This window comes from Megalobrama amblycephala, linkage group LG6, assembly GCF_018812025.1.
Source record: "Megalobrama amblycephala isolate DHTTF-2021 linkage group LG6, ASM1881202v1, whole genome shotgun sequence".
In the NCBI taxonomy this organism is placed as follows: domain Eukaryota; kingdom Metazoa; phylum Chordata; class Actinopteri; order Cypriniformes; family Xenocyprididae; genus Megalobrama; species Megalobrama amblycephala.
Genome location: NC_063049.1, coordinates 9,767,413 through 9,784,059, shown reverse-complemented (window position 1 = coordinate 9,784,059; position 16,647 = coordinate 9,767,413). Strand labels below are relative to the sequence as shown.

The 16,647-nt window shown below is 38.3% G+C and overlaps 2 protein-coding genes across 2 annotated transcripts; both read left to right on the top strand.

The window, feature by feature from the left end:
* Positions 1–1,128: 1,128 nt before the first annotated feature.
* On the top strand, positions 1,129–3,753 carry LOC125269485. The gene is made up of 3 exons (XM_048192383.1): positions 1,129–2,615; positions 3,052–3,195; positions 3,344–3,753. The coding sequence occupies exons 1-3, from the start codon at positions 2,151–2,153 to the stop codon at positions 3,515–3,517; spliced, it is 783 nt and encodes a 260-aa protein (XP_048048340.1). The 5' UTR covers positions 1,129–2,150; the 3' UTR covers positions 3,518–3,753.
* Positions 3,754–5,927: 2,174 nt separating this feature from the next.
* On the top strand, positions 5,928–10,231 carry LOC125269862 (aurora kinase A-like). The gene is made up of 10 exons (XM_048192885.1): positions 5,928–6,541; positions 6,808–7,083; positions 7,230–7,571; positions 7,826–8,032; positions 8,226–8,320; positions 8,437–8,487; positions 8,718–9,099; positions 9,189–9,368; positions 9,546–9,685; positions 9,903–10,231. Exons 1-10 carry the CDS (start codon positions 6,511–6,513, stop codon positions 9,915–9,917), a joined length of 1,719 nt encoding a protein of 572 aa, XP_048048842.1. The 5' UTR covers positions 5,928–6,510; the 3' UTR covers positions 9,918–10,231.
* The last annotated feature ends 6,416 nt before the right edge of the window (positions 10,232–16,647 follow it).

Below are 16,647 nucleotides of genomic sequence, written 5' to 3'. Positions count from 1 at the left end.
GATCGTGCGTTCTTAGAATGTTCGGTGAGTTACTCTGAGCGCAGCGCCTCGAGTCGGCGAGTGATCGTGAGTACGTGCTTTTTACAGGGTTTGGGGATCTGAATTTTTATATTTTTATAAAACTTGGAGAAGAATTTGCTTGAACAGTGGAATGTTATTGACTCGATTTACTGTACATTTAGATAATAGGCATGCAACAAAGTGGTGTTTTTATGGAAATGGGAGGCTGATATGTAAATCAATAACAATCAAATTATTTTATATATATAAAAGGGTTTTTTTCTGAGCAAAAATTAAATATCATACATTTTTCCCATGATTTACAGAAGACACCCAATTTATGCCTTATTAAAGACTAATTACTTTTACCCCAAATGCTAATTATTTGTAATTTTACATGTTTAAACTTTGCCACTATCCTAGGTTTTGCCATTTGTCAGCAAGAATTATTTACTCGTTTAAAATTCAATAAAATGTAGTATGCTCACTTATTCTTTTATATATTTTAATACGTACCGGTCAGAATAAGTGTTTAAATTTTTACCTAAATATTAGTCTTACACTGAATGACAATGGAACATTTCACCCACATTTTGAGATTTTATTCTTTTATTCTTAAAAGTAGACATTTTACTTGCATTTAATGTGCTTTCTATGTATATAAAATCACTTTTGTAAATGTATATATATATATTTACAAAAGTTATATTTCATTGGTCATTATCATTGTTTTACAACCATGTTAATTTTCGTAAGGGAACATTCTTCTGTCTTAAAGGGATAGTTCACCCAAAAATGAAAATTCTGTCATAATTTACTCACCCTCAAGTTGTTCCAAACCTGTATAAATTTCTTTGTTCTGCTGAATATATTTGGAGGAATGTTTGTAGCTGAACAGATCTTGTCCCCCATTGATTACCATAGTAGGAAAAAAATACTATGGTAGTCAATGAGGGGTGAGATCTGCTTATAAACATTCTTCCAAATATCTTAAAAATTAGAAATGTACTGTATATAGGTTTGGAACAACTTGAGGGTGAGTAAATGATGACAGAATTTTCATTTTTGGGTGAACTGTACATTTAACATTCACCAAGCGTATGCTCTGTTGTACACACACCGTCAGCATGAACACAAAAATTAGGCTGCACACGTACATCCGTGGACATTCTAATGATGAAAATTGCAGAACGCAGATGACACAAGTATACTTTGGGCTTTCAGGCTTGTATGTTTACTCAACTCATCTCTTTCTTTCATAATGTTTCACAGATAGAGATTGCAAAAAGTATTGTTTGTCTTTCACCATCAAATTCACCATCAACCATCATGGAGTGTGTCATCCATTCCCACCATGTTTTCTGAGAGTCCAGATCAGTCATCATCTTCTGAATTCCCAGATGAGCTAACCACGGCCCTTGCTGAGGGCCGCTGGTGGGCAATAATGGAAGTTTCAGATCCCATGTCTGAGGAGACCTCAAGACCTGTGGACCTCATCTCAGGCCAGTGAGGGGGAACAGTGGAGGCAGGAGAAACATCATGGCCCACTTCCCTGGCCTTTCTCATGAGGCCTCTGAGAAGCACTCTGACTTTGCAGATGAAACACTGAAGACCTCAAAGCAGTGGAGGCAAAAGACAATGCCCTTTTCTGCCAGGTCCAAACAGGGAGCACCTGGTTCTGAGACAACTGAGGGGAGAAAACTCACCTCATCAGAGAAGGCTGAGTCATCACAGTGGAGGCGCCACAAAAAGCACCTGACGGGTCCACACAGGGAGCACGCGTGCTTGTCAAGTCCCAACAGAACTCTGCTGGTTCAAAAAAAGTGATCTTAAGTCATGCATCTGAGGAGCCTGTGATCTTGGCCTACTCAGTTGCATCACTGAAAAAGAGAGACAAGAGGAGAAAGTGGAGGAAGAAAAGGCCACAGGTAGCACCCGTGCCTGTTGGATACCCACAGGGACCACCTGTGCCTGTCGGGTCCCAAAAAAGAGGAAAACTCAAGATCCCTGATCATCTGGTTAAGCATCCACAAAATGCCTCTTCTGAACTGGGAGCACCTTTGCCTGCTGGGTCCCAACAGGGAGTGTCCCCACAAGAAACACCCAAGTCTCTACAGAGGGCAACTGTGGCTGCCCCAAGTGGAGCACTCATGCCTGACAAGATCCCGAAGAGGCAAAAACTGAAAATTCCTGAGCCGTTGAGATGGGAGCTGCTGCAGCAGAAGCCTCTAGCCTCTTCGGTTCAGGGAGTATCTATTCCAGCCACGTCCAAACAGGACGCAATTGTACCTAACAGGACTCCAGTGGGAGTGCCTGTACATGCTGGGACCCAACAAGGAGCCAGTTCTCCGCAAGCAGCACCAGTGTCCGTGGAGTCTCTGAAGGGTGCAGCAGTGCCTGCGCCTTCCACCCAGGGAGCAACCATGCCCTCCAGGATCGCAAAAGTTGCGCCTATGCATTCAGGGACCCCACAGGGAGCACATGTGCCTGCAGGTTCCCCACAACAAGAAGCAAACCTCAGGATCCCTATGCAGTGGAGGGAACAGTGGAGGCAGCAGAATATCCCAAAGGGAGTGTCTGTAATTGCCAAGACCCCACAGAGAACACCGACTTCTGTAAGTCCCTTCTATCTCTTGTTTTTACTTATTTTAAGATTTATTCAAAAAAATTAAAGGGGACCTCAGAATGTCCCCAGAATGTGTCTGTGAAGTTTCAACTCAAAATACCCCACAGATTATTTATTATAGCTTATCAAATTTGCCCCTTTTTGGGTGTGAACCAAAACACGCCGTTTTTGTGTGTCCCTTTAAATGCAAATGAGCTGATGCTCCCGGCCCCTTTTCCAGAAGAGGGTGGAGCTTTAACAGCTCAACCTTCGGTTGCTCAACAACAACAAAGCTGGAGAATCTCACGCAGCCAAAATGAGGATTGTCAGTGATGGGGTTCAGCCTTACATTGGTCCTCTATTCAAAAAGATACATCTTTAGATTGTTCAAGAAGCACTCATTTAACCTTCCCAGCATTACACGATTATATATGTTCCCTCAACAGGACAATGCAGGTGTGGACCAGTCACCTCCACAAAAACTATGTGTGGAAATTTACAACAAGGTGCAGCTGAATCTTAAACTGAGGAGCCACAACCATCAACTGCATCAGAGAACCTGGTCCCATCTGAACCGGAAAAGAGCACTGGTTAGACTCTCAGTTTTACTCAGATTTAGAAATTAAACATCTGGGATGATAATCATATCCTTTTTCAACTCAGACCCCTCATACTGAAATGGTGGATCACTCAGTAAATCTGGTCAGCGTCACATGATTATGTCTGTTTCTTCAACAGGACAATGCAGTTGTGGATCAATCTCCTCCACCAAAAAAGCTGTGTATGGACCAACAGTCGGAACAAGAGCAGACTGACGATTTGTCGCATGTTCACCAAATTTTGTGTGATTTCACATATTTAATATTTTTGTTGTGTTTACATGCTTTATGCATCTATAATAAAAACATATAATATAAACTGTGTATTTATTTATTTGTCAATGACAACACACATTAATTAACACTGGTGTTATAAACAGATCACTGGACTGATTAAATATTAAAAATTCGCACACTAAGCCAAAGGATAGCATTGTAGCAACATAAATAATTCCTATTTTACACAATTTATGGCTGAAGCCAATAAGTGTATAATACAACTGATTTCAGTATACATTTTCTTGCAACAATAGCCTGAACATCATCAGATAAACGTTTCTTTTCATTTTTAATGACAGATTCAAGTCCAAAGCAATAATCTTGTGAAAATCTTTTCACTGACCATTGTGTTATTTTATTTTTTATTTTTTAATATCTTTTAATATCACAATTCTGACTTTATGTCTCAATAGAAACTCGGAATTGTGAGGGAAAAAGTCAGAATTGCAAGATATAAACTCACAATTCTGAGTTAAAAAAAAAAAAAAAAAAAAAAGTGAGATAAAAAGTCACAGTTACCTTAATTTTATTTTATTCCGTGCCAGAAACAAGCTTCAATGGTTTTTGTAGAAAATTAACACCTTTATTCAGCAAGGATACTTTAGATTAATCAAAAGTGACAGCTTTTGTGATGTTACAAAGTACTGTTTTGAACATTGATAAATGTTTCTTGAGCAGTGAATCAGAATATTAGAATGATTTCTGAAGGATGACAGAGTGTCACTGAAGACTGGAGTAATGATGCTGAAAATTCAGCTTTGATCACAGGAATAAATTACAGTTTACATTAAGGATTAAAAAAGAAAAGTTATTTTAAATTAATAATATTTTACAATTTTGGAACAAAATAAATGCAGCCTTGGTGAGTATTAAAATCATACTGAATGAAAAAAAATCATACTGACCCCAAACTTCTGAATTATACTGATTTTGCCAATTTTAAATAAATAATTAATAAAATAAACAAAATATTCATATCAATTTTATGTAATATTCCTTTTTTTAATGTGGATAAGATCAAGTCAAACAGGTTATTTACTTTAATAATTGATATTTAAAATGTTTCATTCATTTTTTTTAAATGTTCTACTTTCTCCATAAATTTCACCATTTATATTGTATTTTCCTTAACATGTCCACACCAAAACATTAAAACTCAATACCATAATAATACAAAAAAAAAACTCATTCACATTAATGTCATGCAAAGAAATATATTACAAAAATATTATAGTACTTTATAGTAGTAAAATATGTAAATATTTACAGTTATGCATATTTGTGTAGTATTTGTTCCACCATCTTCATAATTTAAATAAAAACATAATTTTACTACAATATTATTCTCTTCCCCATAATATATATATATATATATATATATATATTTAAATTAAACACTTTATTTTTTAACTCTACAGTTGTGAGGTAAAACTCACTTAAAAGAAGTTTAAATTTCCCATTTTAATTCATCGAGATAACAGACCATTTCTAATGCTTTAGATCAGTGGTTCCCAAACTTTTTAGCTTGGAGTACCTCCGTTACCATCCTTCCGCGTAACCCCTCTCTTCCACTTAGACTGCAGTCACACCTTTACCATTAAGGGACAATATTTGCCCCCTAAATTGATTTTCCAGTGCATTTTTTTACCTTCATGAATAACTTTATAAAATAAATAATGTTTTAAATAAAAAATGTTCAGTAGAGAAATATGTAATGATGGTAAAACTAAGTAAAACTTTTAAATATTAAACTAAAACCGCCAGTAGATGGCAGCAAGTCACTTGTTTTATGAGTGAGTCATCGAGTCATTCATTCAGTAACGAAGCAAGTGGCTGTGAATGAATCATTGAATCATTGACTCTTACGATTCGTTCAGAGCCGCAGAATTGTTCGTGAAACACGTCAGTGTGTTGTAGTTCTGCTGTGGTTTTCGTTCGAACTATTATTTCACTGCAAAATAGAGTAAATATTGACATTACTGTGTTTAAAATGCACGTTTTGTTTTTTGACCTAATTGCAGTCATGTTGATATTTGGGAACAATTGCGTTCTTGCTCGTTATCATCTACAAGAACTCACACAAGGTATGTTTTTGTATCGGAGAAAGTTTGAGTCTTAAATCGAAATTAATCCACTATCTGTGTCTATATTTGTTCTTAATGCGAGTAAGTGCTAAATCCCCACTTTAACATAGACAAAGGTGCATTGTCGAGAACGACAGTAATTTAGCGCGATTTAAGGCAGCAGATTCTACACGCAATCTATCATATCATGCTGCTTGTGTGATACAGTGATTTTTGACTCCAAATGATGAGGTAATTTCATTAAATGGAATTACGGCATTTTGGCAGTTAGAAATACATGCTCAGTTTTAATATTATTTTAAGGTAGAATTAAATGAACTTCTCAGAATTTTGTTCGCGTACCCCAGTTTGGGAACCACTGCACTAGACTATAAGTGCCTTTTATTATTCAATTATGAATAATGAAGATGTTGGACACAAATAATTCCACGGATTATAATGAGTATAACAGTTTAGATAAATCTCGTATGTATTTAGAGAAAACGATGTGCGCTCGCGCTCTGCTCACACACGTGACTTCAGGTGTGCGCATATGAGCGATTCAAATGTTGTTGCTATAGCGACGCGTGTTATGAATTCTGTCTGCATATACTGGAACCAGATCGCATCTGTTGATGATTGAGAGGCGAAGCGAATTCAGAAGAGACTTTTGCGGAGCATTTCTTGAGATTGTGAAGCTGTTCGGAGGAGACTTTTATTCTAGAAGGAGCGCGGAGGAGATTTCTTTTACATAGTTTTATTTATTTCAAAAGACTTGATATTATTTCTGAGGACACTTTTATTTTATTGTTCTTTTTATTGTAGGAGTTTCATTTAATTATTTTATTTTAGCTTTTATTTTATTTATTTTTTATTTTATTTTTTTCAGGATTATTCCTGATTTCATTCTTTTTTTATATATTGTATTTTGTAAGTTATTGTTTTTATTGCCGTTTGGAAGAGGATGTCGACGTCTCACGGGGGTGAAAGAGGAGGTGAGGGCTTTAGTTTTTCATCCGTTCATGGTGTGTTATGGTATGATGTTGTACAATGATTTACTAAATTAATGTGAAGAAACTTGTGCGAGGGAACCCATTTGATCCCCTGATTTTCCCAGCTAACGTTAAGTGATCACAAGTATTTGATTCCTTGCATATGAAGTAAACTCTTCAATTTGAGTAACTATAGTACCAAGACACTGATGTTGATTATTGATTATTAATAAAACATGACTAACTATGTGATGTCTGAAATATTCCAGCCTCAGGCCGCTCCAGATCCAGGAGAGCTGCTTCCTCTCAGGAGGTTCGGAGACCCGGTTCTGATGACCGCGTTCAGGATCCGCTGCCAGACCCGACCCAGACACTGAGCCAGGAGATATCTGGATATTTAACACCTCTGCCGTCAGAGTTTTCTGTTTTTGTGTCCACAGGTCAGGACCACTGGAGGAGGAAGTGGCAGAGCGGCAGCCAGCAGAGCCCAGACGATGGACGTCCGTCCACTCCATTTAAAAGGCTTGATAAACGCTCTCACAGAGGTCAGAACAGGCTTTTATTAAACGAGTTATGGCTCAGTTAATAAATGATTTATCACTGAAAGACGAAAGTTAACAATTTGATGTGACCACTGACACTGATCATTGATATTATTAAAAAACAGTTTGTGATGTTTGAAATATTCCAGCCTTCGGCCGCTCCAGATCCACTCAGACAGATTCTTCACCGGACGTCATGTCCGCATCATGTCTGTCCCTCTCTGAGGACAATGTAGAGAGGCGGTCATGCGGAGAGTTGTTGAGCCTCAGCAGCAGAGGCTCGTACAGCGTCATATGGAGGTGGAGTGGTGATGGATCAGATCGCCCAAACCAACAGGGCAACCGGCGTTTGTCCAGGTCCGACAGCCTCGAGGAGTGGATGTGCCCTCCGCTGCCGGGTCAAGTTCCTGTCGGGCCGCCAGAGACTTCAAATGGCCGAGCTGCTCGGGGTGCCGTGGAGGAGGCTTCTCCTGTGAACAAGAGCTCAACAGGTGAGACTGAAATAAGGCCGGGCGCTGTAAAGTGTACAGATAGAGATTCTGCTGTTTCACGCATAAGACTGCTTCAGGTTTTTAACACGTTAATGTTCGGTCACATTTACTGTTGCTCAGCAAAATTGACCTACTTTTGATTTGTAACATTACAGATATAAGAGTTTAACAGTAAAATGTAAGTTATGTCATTGTTTAATTTGAGGTCAGAGATGTTTCTAATAGTCGTTTTCAATTGTTTTGCTTCGTTTCAGAAAAACCTACAAAACGTCGGAAGAGGAAAGGATTTGGTTCTTTCTTCCGGAGGCTGTGGAAGGCTATGAAGAGTCCTTTCGGCTGCTGTTTCCACAGTAGTGCTGTGGATGTTGTGGAGCCTTTTGTCCTTCCAGCAGATCTGGAGTCAGAGCCTGATCCTGAACCGTCACCTGCTCCAGATCGCTCCGCCGTCAAGACAAATAACGGTAAATCGCCAGGCATTATTTCTCCAATGTTATGTCGTCTTGTTTTCCACTAAATATATCTTAAGGCTTGTTTTCAGAGGATATTCATGTTATTTTTCCCATATTAATATTATTTTCTCGACACAACCAGCACTGATATTTTTAAAATCAAACAAAGGATCTATCAAGCTCATATTTTTCTCTTTGTTTTCAGAGCCCTTTGAGTCTCTCTACAACGCGGGAGAGATGATTGGATCTGGAGGATTTGGCAGGGTGTACGAAGGAACGCGCAAATTTGACGCCAAAAAGGTCAATCTTACCGAACTGTGCAAACGTGTTGCTCTTGCGTGCATCAAAACATATTTAAAACATTTAAGAGATGGTTTAATAGTTAGATCAATTTGTCTGTTTGTTTGTTTTCTCAGGTTGCCATCAAGCGGATTCGCAAGACTGACAACAATTGTTACCTTGATATTGTAAGTTGGCCAAAACCGGAATGTGTTGTTTAAGTGCAGATTACTGTAGTCAATACACCTGTAGGAAGCATTAGGTGTAAATGTAACAGACAAATAAGCCCAGAAACACCAAATGACCAAAAAGACTCTGTTGAACACATCTGAAAAGATCAAAGAAAAGTCCATTTAAAAATGATACGTTTTCTTCAGATTTTTACCCAGCTAACCTTCTGTCTACTGCTTTTCTCTAGCCCGGGCATCCCAAGCCTCTCGTTACAGAAGTGGCGCTGCTGCTGATGATGAGGCGAGAACCCATCAGCCCCTACATCATACAACTGTACGAGTGGTTTGAACATCCTCGAAAATTCACTCTGGTCATGGAGTTCCCTGAACCCTGCGAGAGCTTGCTGGACTTCATCGTTCGTCATCCTCAACTGGACGAAACGACAGCGCGGGTCATCATGCCACAGGCTGTGCTGGCGGTACAACACTGCATTGAGCACGGCGTTTTTCACAATGACGTCCATGCGCAGAACTTCCTGTTGAAGAAAAACACGTTAGAGCTCAAGCTGATAGACTTTGGCTGCGGTCAGCTGTTTAGCAGCGATGGCTACGAGAGGGACCTATACCGTGGTGAGCGTTTTGGGAGTGAATGTAGTGAGCTTACTGATTATTTGATGCTTTTAAAAAAGCTCAACAATGTCCAAATGTCTTTCTTACAGGAGTGCTGTATTACTGCCCACCTGAAGCCTTGACAGACCCTCGATTCCACGCCGTCCCAGCGAATGTCTGGTCTCTAGGAGTGTTGCTGTATGAGATGGTGAACGCATGTTCTCCTTTTCAGGACAGAGTGGAAATCACACGAGCCAAAGTCACATTTCAGAACTCCAGCTTATCCAAAGGTGAGGGAATAATATGGAGAACATTAAACACACACATAAAGCAAAAGGCTCTGCGCAGTTAAAGGTGAAGTGTGGAACATTTTACATGACATTAATCATGTTTCAGGTGCTGTTTTCATAGATGCCAAGTCACGTGGTCATGACTAACCAGCTCTCTCCTTATTAAAATGCGCACAGAATGCAGAGACCTGATTAGCCAGTGCCTGACCCGGGATCCGACTAAACGGCCGACGACAGAGCAGATGTTACAACACAAATGGATTCGAAATGATGTAGATTGGAGAGGTTCAGGAGATTCACTCGATCAGCGATTACAGGTGTGAGGAAGTGTAACAGACAGAGTAGATTATTATCATTTGCCTTCAATTCTGGATTGTTTCTAGTGAGATTGTTTTCAGATTTGTCTTCATTGGAGTGTTCACATTAATAAACAGGAACATAACAGAGTCAGTGATGCAAACAGAATTCAGTTCTCTTGTAAATCAGCTCTAAAATCATTCCTTGACTTGTTCATTTAATCTTTGTATTGGATAGGAAATAACAGACTAGCTGTCCTCGGCGGAGGGCTCGAACTCGAGACTCGACTGAAGCCTGAAGTCCAACCCCAACCTGACAGGAACTCAGAGCCGCCGCACCAGAGACTCGGAGCCTGTCCACGTCTGAGAAGAACTTGAGAGACGACAAGACCGGAGAGGATCATCAAGTCATCACAGACACATTTACTTTGTTTTAAACGTCAAGACGAGTCATGTTTATTTATATAGTTCTTTATGTATGACCCAATCTGTTTATGACTGTTTATGTATATATGTATATAAAAGTTCTATATGACCCCTTTGAATAAATGTTTTTAGTTGCATAAATGCTACATGGCTGCAAACTTGAGTGCATTGTAGAGCCTGTCTAAAACGCAACCCTACTCTAAATGAGACTCTAAATGGACAATGATAATAATAATTTGGTGCACTATCCACTATTCTTGTATTAGAAAGATTTAGGTCAGTCTTGAAGCTCATAGGAATAGTTACCTAAAAACACAAAGTTCTGTCATGAAACTCTAGATGGCTGATAGGTCCTAAACTCAGTCTTCTTGCAATCGCATCGTTCTCTTTAGGGCACAGCTGATTGGTTCCTGCTCTATCAGTAGCCAATGAGTTCGCTTGCTCAACCTTCTAGTGCTTTGATAGCATTTGCTGTAGTTGCGGCGCGCTTTGAGAAACCCTCCACCTTCCCCAGCTCCACCTGTATAGATCTGCTATGGGTAATTCATGAATGCAATACTGAATGTCTGTTTATTTACTGGCAAGTAGCAAGTCCTGAACTTGCTTTCCAGCAGCAATAACAGCAGCAGCAGCAGTAGCAGATCTAGTCCACCAAGACCAAACATATCAACATTGTCATATATCCATTACCATGACAAACACACTGAAAGTTGTCGTGACAGAAATTTTATCATCTAGAAAAAATCCATCTATTATTGTCAAACTGAACTTAAAGGTGCTCTAAGCGATCCTGGGTGGAGTAACTTCCTGTTGACGTTCGAAGTGTTGTCAAACAAAAGAGGGGCTAGCTAGACCCAAAATTGTAGATGAGCATAAAAACCTTCAAATTTACAGTGTAATGTCTATTTATTCAAATAATATACCCCCAACTTCATCTAAACACTTTAAGAGATCAATTCATCAATATTTCCTCAAATACTACATTTTTATATCATAACTTCCTGTGTGACAGGACTGACATAATGGATTTCGTTGACAACTGATATTGTCCAAACCTAATTTTAATTAAACTAATTTTATTTTATTTCAATATAAAAACATTTCATTTAATAATTCATTTAAAAGTTCGTTAAAATGTAATTTATCAATCGCATGGCCGGATACAATAACAATAAACTACTTGAATGGCACAAACACAGACGGGAGTGAAAACAAAGTTGTAATGGTACTACTAAGGCCTCTTGTAGCTCTTTCACTTTGTCTTGGAGCTTCTCTTTCTTAGAACTCTTTTGCCCCTCTCTCTTTTACCTGCAACATACACCACACGTACTGTCACACAACCATTTCAGTCATCTAAATGTTATACTCGATTCAGTTACTGTGTCGTTCTATGGAAATATAACTTCATAATATAAAGTACATTTTACTACGATACAGCAAATGTAATCAATAGACATTTAACTGAATAGCACAATGTAAAGTAACTGTGGTACCACATCATATTACGGCTCAGTAATAACAGGGTAATACTTTGGTAATATCTACTTTATTACTTAGAAAATTACATGGTAATAACGGAAATTGCATGTAATTTCCTAGGTATTAATGTAGATGTTACCATGGTATCACTGTTATTACCAAGCTGCAATATGAAGTGAAATATCATTAATATACAAAGTGCAATCTCAAAAGCAGTGCTACACATGCCTAGGTAAAAGAGGGACGAAAAAAAAAAAAAAATGTAGATGAGCATAAAAACCTTCACATTTACAGTGTTTTATGTCTATTTATTCAAATAATATTTTGCTATGGCATGCATTAAATACATATTATATGCAATAAATGTAATAAAAAGAACAATGCCATTCATTTGTCAGGCCGTGTCACGGGAATGTGACGGGACTGATGTGACAGGACCTGATGGTCGCCATTTTAAACTGCCGTTACTCAGGCTGCTAGCATGCTAGCTTAAAAACTGCTAACATGCAAGCAAGCAATTTCAGTTACCTTTTTAGACATGTTTTGGATTTAAAAAATGTCATTATTTTCTGGAATATTTTACCGTGACAGGGCCTGACACTTTAGCTCGTCCTCCTCAAAAAAGACATACAAAAACAAGCTTAAAATCATAAAATTCAATGATAGAACTCACCCTTGATCAGTGACAGTTTTACCTCAATCAAATGATGTCACTTCCTCTGAGTCATACCCTTAAAGGCCTATTGCAAACATTTTATGTAGAGTTTTATGTGAACGTGACAGGACTGACCGAAAACATGGGGACAGTTGTAAAATAGTATTTATTTGTAGAAATTATTCATGTTTTTAATCAATTGATGTGAATGATAACAGCTTAAACTTGTTATTGATGAAGTTTTTTTGTCTAAATAACAGTTTTTATCATAACAAAACTATGAACGCCGTAGCTCTAATTTGGCTGGGGGCAAGGACAAAAACCGGATTTGTAATTTTCAAGTGTTGAAAATTAAGTGTTTAATAAAGAAAAAAATATCTGAGAACTTAATGAATGACATATTCATTTACAGAACAACTGACAGAAATCAACCATCAGTCAGTTTTAGAGATTTTTTGGATTTTTATTCACAATTCAAGGACAGATAATGTACGTTTCTGGTAGGATGTCCCCAAGAAACATTGGTCCCTGATAATTAACCATACAATAGCAATTATGCCAGATTTGATTAATGTGAGTGGCACAACACAATCCCAAATGTGGTTTTCCTCGACCCTTGGAATGACCCTTTCCAGCAGAACTCTGAGGCTTGCGATGGAGAGCATATCATTGATGCTGAACCCTCGTCTGCCACGACCTCATCTCCAGGTTCAAGCAGGTCCAAGAAATTATAATAATTCTCCCCATTGTAACTGAGCATGCCCATAATACGCATAAATCCGGCCCTGCACTAGTGTCTCAGAAACTACATATTCCACCTTTAAATTCATGTTTTTATAAATCGTGGAATTATTCATTTTCAAAGCCTAATTAGTCATCATAGCCCTTAAGCTAACTGAGTACAATCATTGAATGAATTTACAGCAATTGACACCCCTTCAATTCAGTGGCCTGGGCCCACCCAGTAAAAAGTCGGTCATTTTCCAAAAAGATGCATGAAATATTTTAATAAGCGATAATAATAATTTTAATAAACATCTCACCACATTACAACTTTATTTATTTAGTTGGGATATTGTAAGTACTCAAGTAAGTGAACAAAATATATAACACTGGCCTAGTTGTTTTTGGATATTTTACTGCAAAAAATCGTACCTTTACACCTTTAACTCAAAATGTAAAATTCCGTCATCATTTACTCACCCTCATGTTGTTTCAAACCTATATTAGCCTACTTTGAATACAAAAGAAGAAAAGCAATGTATATTATGAGAAAATGAGTGTTTTTTTGACGTTGGATGCATGTAAACCTATTGTAGGACTCCAAATCAAAATTAGGAGCCTTTAAAGTGTGGCGTTATTTTACTGTCAAATGTCGAGAGCACATTATTGTGACGCGAGAGCATATCAATGTAATGCGCGAGCGCAAATCTGTCCGCTCGCGCGCGGATTTCCTCTGCTCTCGCGCAAATCTGGACGCGCGCGCTCAAATGTACAGTGCTCTCTTATGAACTGCCTCTCCTCTCGCTCAGATATTGCGTGTGCACACTCAAACTGTTTCCTGCGTGCTCAAACGTGTCCTGCGCGCTCAAACTGCACATGTGCGCTCACGAATCTCTCCGTGCTCTTGCAGAAATTAATTTGCTTTTGGATTAAACGCTGTCAAAAGTTATAAACCAATCAGAAGAGACGACTGATCCATGAAAATGCTACGTGGAATCTTATTGGCTGAGAGTGAACTGCGCCTGGAATTCTTTCGACAAAGATATGTATTTTATTTCTTTACAATTTAATAATATTTATCAAATGTAACCTTGTCTAACTGCATCACATTACAGGTCAAACCCCGATTTATCTAAACAAACAAACAAAAAATGTTTCTTAAAGTTATTGTGGTCATACGTTTTGTGTTGAAATTTATTTAAAAAATAAGTAACATTTTACAATAAGGTTTTTATTTGTTAAAGCTGCTGTAGGTAACTTTTGTAAAAAAAATTTTAAACCTGACATTATGTCCTGACAGTAGAATATGAGACAGATAATCTGTGAAAAAATCAAGCTCCTCTAGCTCCTCCCAGTGGTCCTATTGCCATTTGCAGAAATACACCGCTCCCGGTAAGAAACAACCAATCAGAGCCAGGAGGAGTGTCTTCGCAGTGTCAATCAATCAAGCTCGCGTGCGCGCTGATCTCACCCCTGCCATGCACAGCGCCAGCGCATACAGGCTTCAAGATTACCGGTGTGCCGCAGCTTTGCTTATGGCGGAAAAACAATCCAAACTGTCAATTCCTCGAGTGGCACCTGCTCATAAAATAAAGACGGGTAAACGGAAAAAGACAGATGACGATGATAAAAAAGCCAAAAAGAAAGAATTAGATAGAGCCCGAAATAAAACGAGGGTAAATATCGGAGCGGCTTTTCCGAGGTGGAGGGAGCTACGTGTCCTGAACGGATTAAAAACCGATGCAGAGTGAGCCACATTTCTGCTTGACAAGTAAGTATCCCTGCTTGATTTGTTTAATTTTTTAAGAACTACACAACTAAGATAATTTCAAAACAGGACTGACAAATTATGTATGGCATGGTTTCTTGTAGATTTCAGGGTGGTCCTTTGCATATAACATTGTTTTATTTCGCCATAAGCAAAGCTGCGGCACACCGGTAATCTTGAATTTGACGCCTGTACGCGCTGGCGCTGTGCATGACAGGAGTGTGATCAGCGTGCACGCGAGCTTGATTGATTGACACTGCTAAGACACTCCTCCTGGCTCTGATTGGTTGTTTCTTACCGGGAGCGGTGTATTTCTGCAAATGGCAATAGGACCACTGGGAGGAGCTAGAGGAGCTTGATTTTTTTCACAGATTATCTGTCTCATATTCTACTGTCAGGACATAATGTCAGGTTTAACAAATATGTAAAAAATATTTTTTTACAAAAGTTACCTACGGCAGCTTTAACATTAGTTAATGTATTATCTAACATGAACTAACAATGTGCAATACATTACTGTAATTATTAATCTTTGTTAACGTTAAAAATACAGCTGTTTGTTGGTTGTTTACTTCACAGTGCATTTAATAATGTTAACAAATACAACATTTGATTTTAATAACGTATTAGTAAATGTTGAAATTAACATTAACAAATATTAATAAATGCTGAAGAAGAGCAATTCATTATTAGTTAATGTTAACTAATGCAGTTAAATAATGTTAACGCAACCTTATTGTAAAGTATTACCAACAAACATCTTCTGATTTAAGACCGAACAAGATCAGGGTCAAATCGTCATTCCCTTAATACTTAATGTGGAGATCACATATACCACCATAGTCAATTTCTTTTGAGGTCTGGAATTAATGATTCTGATACATCAAATACATTTTAACAGTCACTGGTCACCACCTACTGGCAGAACAGTGTAACAACATTAGTTTCAACGTTCATTTAGCTACTTATTTTAATTGCTGAAATCAGTGTATATTCAGACTATAAATTGTTATTGCAATACTTGCATTATTATTTAATGTTTGCAACACAGATGTAGCAATAGTGTGTTGTTGAAAACACTTTGTGAAGCTGTTTAAAACATATAGCTTACATGACCACTGCTTTCAGCAGCAATGCAAAAGCAGGTTTAAATATTCTGGTATGATTGTAATTTCAAAAGGTTTAATAGACATAACCAAATCGTTGTCATTTAGGAATAAGATCGCGTTCTTTTGCTTAATCGTGCATACACAAGAGCTTAGGTATTTTTGTATGTCATGTTTTATACCAGACCTCAAAAGAAATTGACTATGGTGGTATATGTGATCTCCACATTAAGTATTAAGGGAATGATGATTTGACCTGATCTTGTTTGGTCTTAAATCAGAAGATGTTTGTTGGTAATGACTAAATAAAATACATATCTTTATCGAAAGAATTCCAGGCGCAGTTCACTCTCAGCCAATAAGATTCCACGTAGCATTTTCATGGATCAGTCGTCTCTTCTGATTGGTTTATAACTTTTGACAGCGTTTAATCCAAAAGCAAATTAATTTCTGCAAGAGCACGGAGAGATTTGTGAGCGCACATGTGCAGTTTGAGTGCGCAGGACACGTTTGAGCACGCAGGAAACAGTTTGAGCGTGCACACGCAATATCTGAGCGAGAGGAGAGGCAGTTCATAAGAGAGCACTGTATATTTGAGCGCGCGCGTCCAGGTTTGCGCGAGAGCAAAGGAAATCTGCGCGCGAGCGGACAGATTTGCGCGAGAGCAGAGGAAATCCGCGCGCGAGCGGACAGATTTGCGCTCGCGCATTACATTGATATGCTCTCGCGTCACAATAATGTGCTCTCGACATTTGACAGTAAAATAACGCCATATTAAAGTAGCATAAAAGGGGCACTTTTAAAAATTTCTCATCTGCAATTGTAG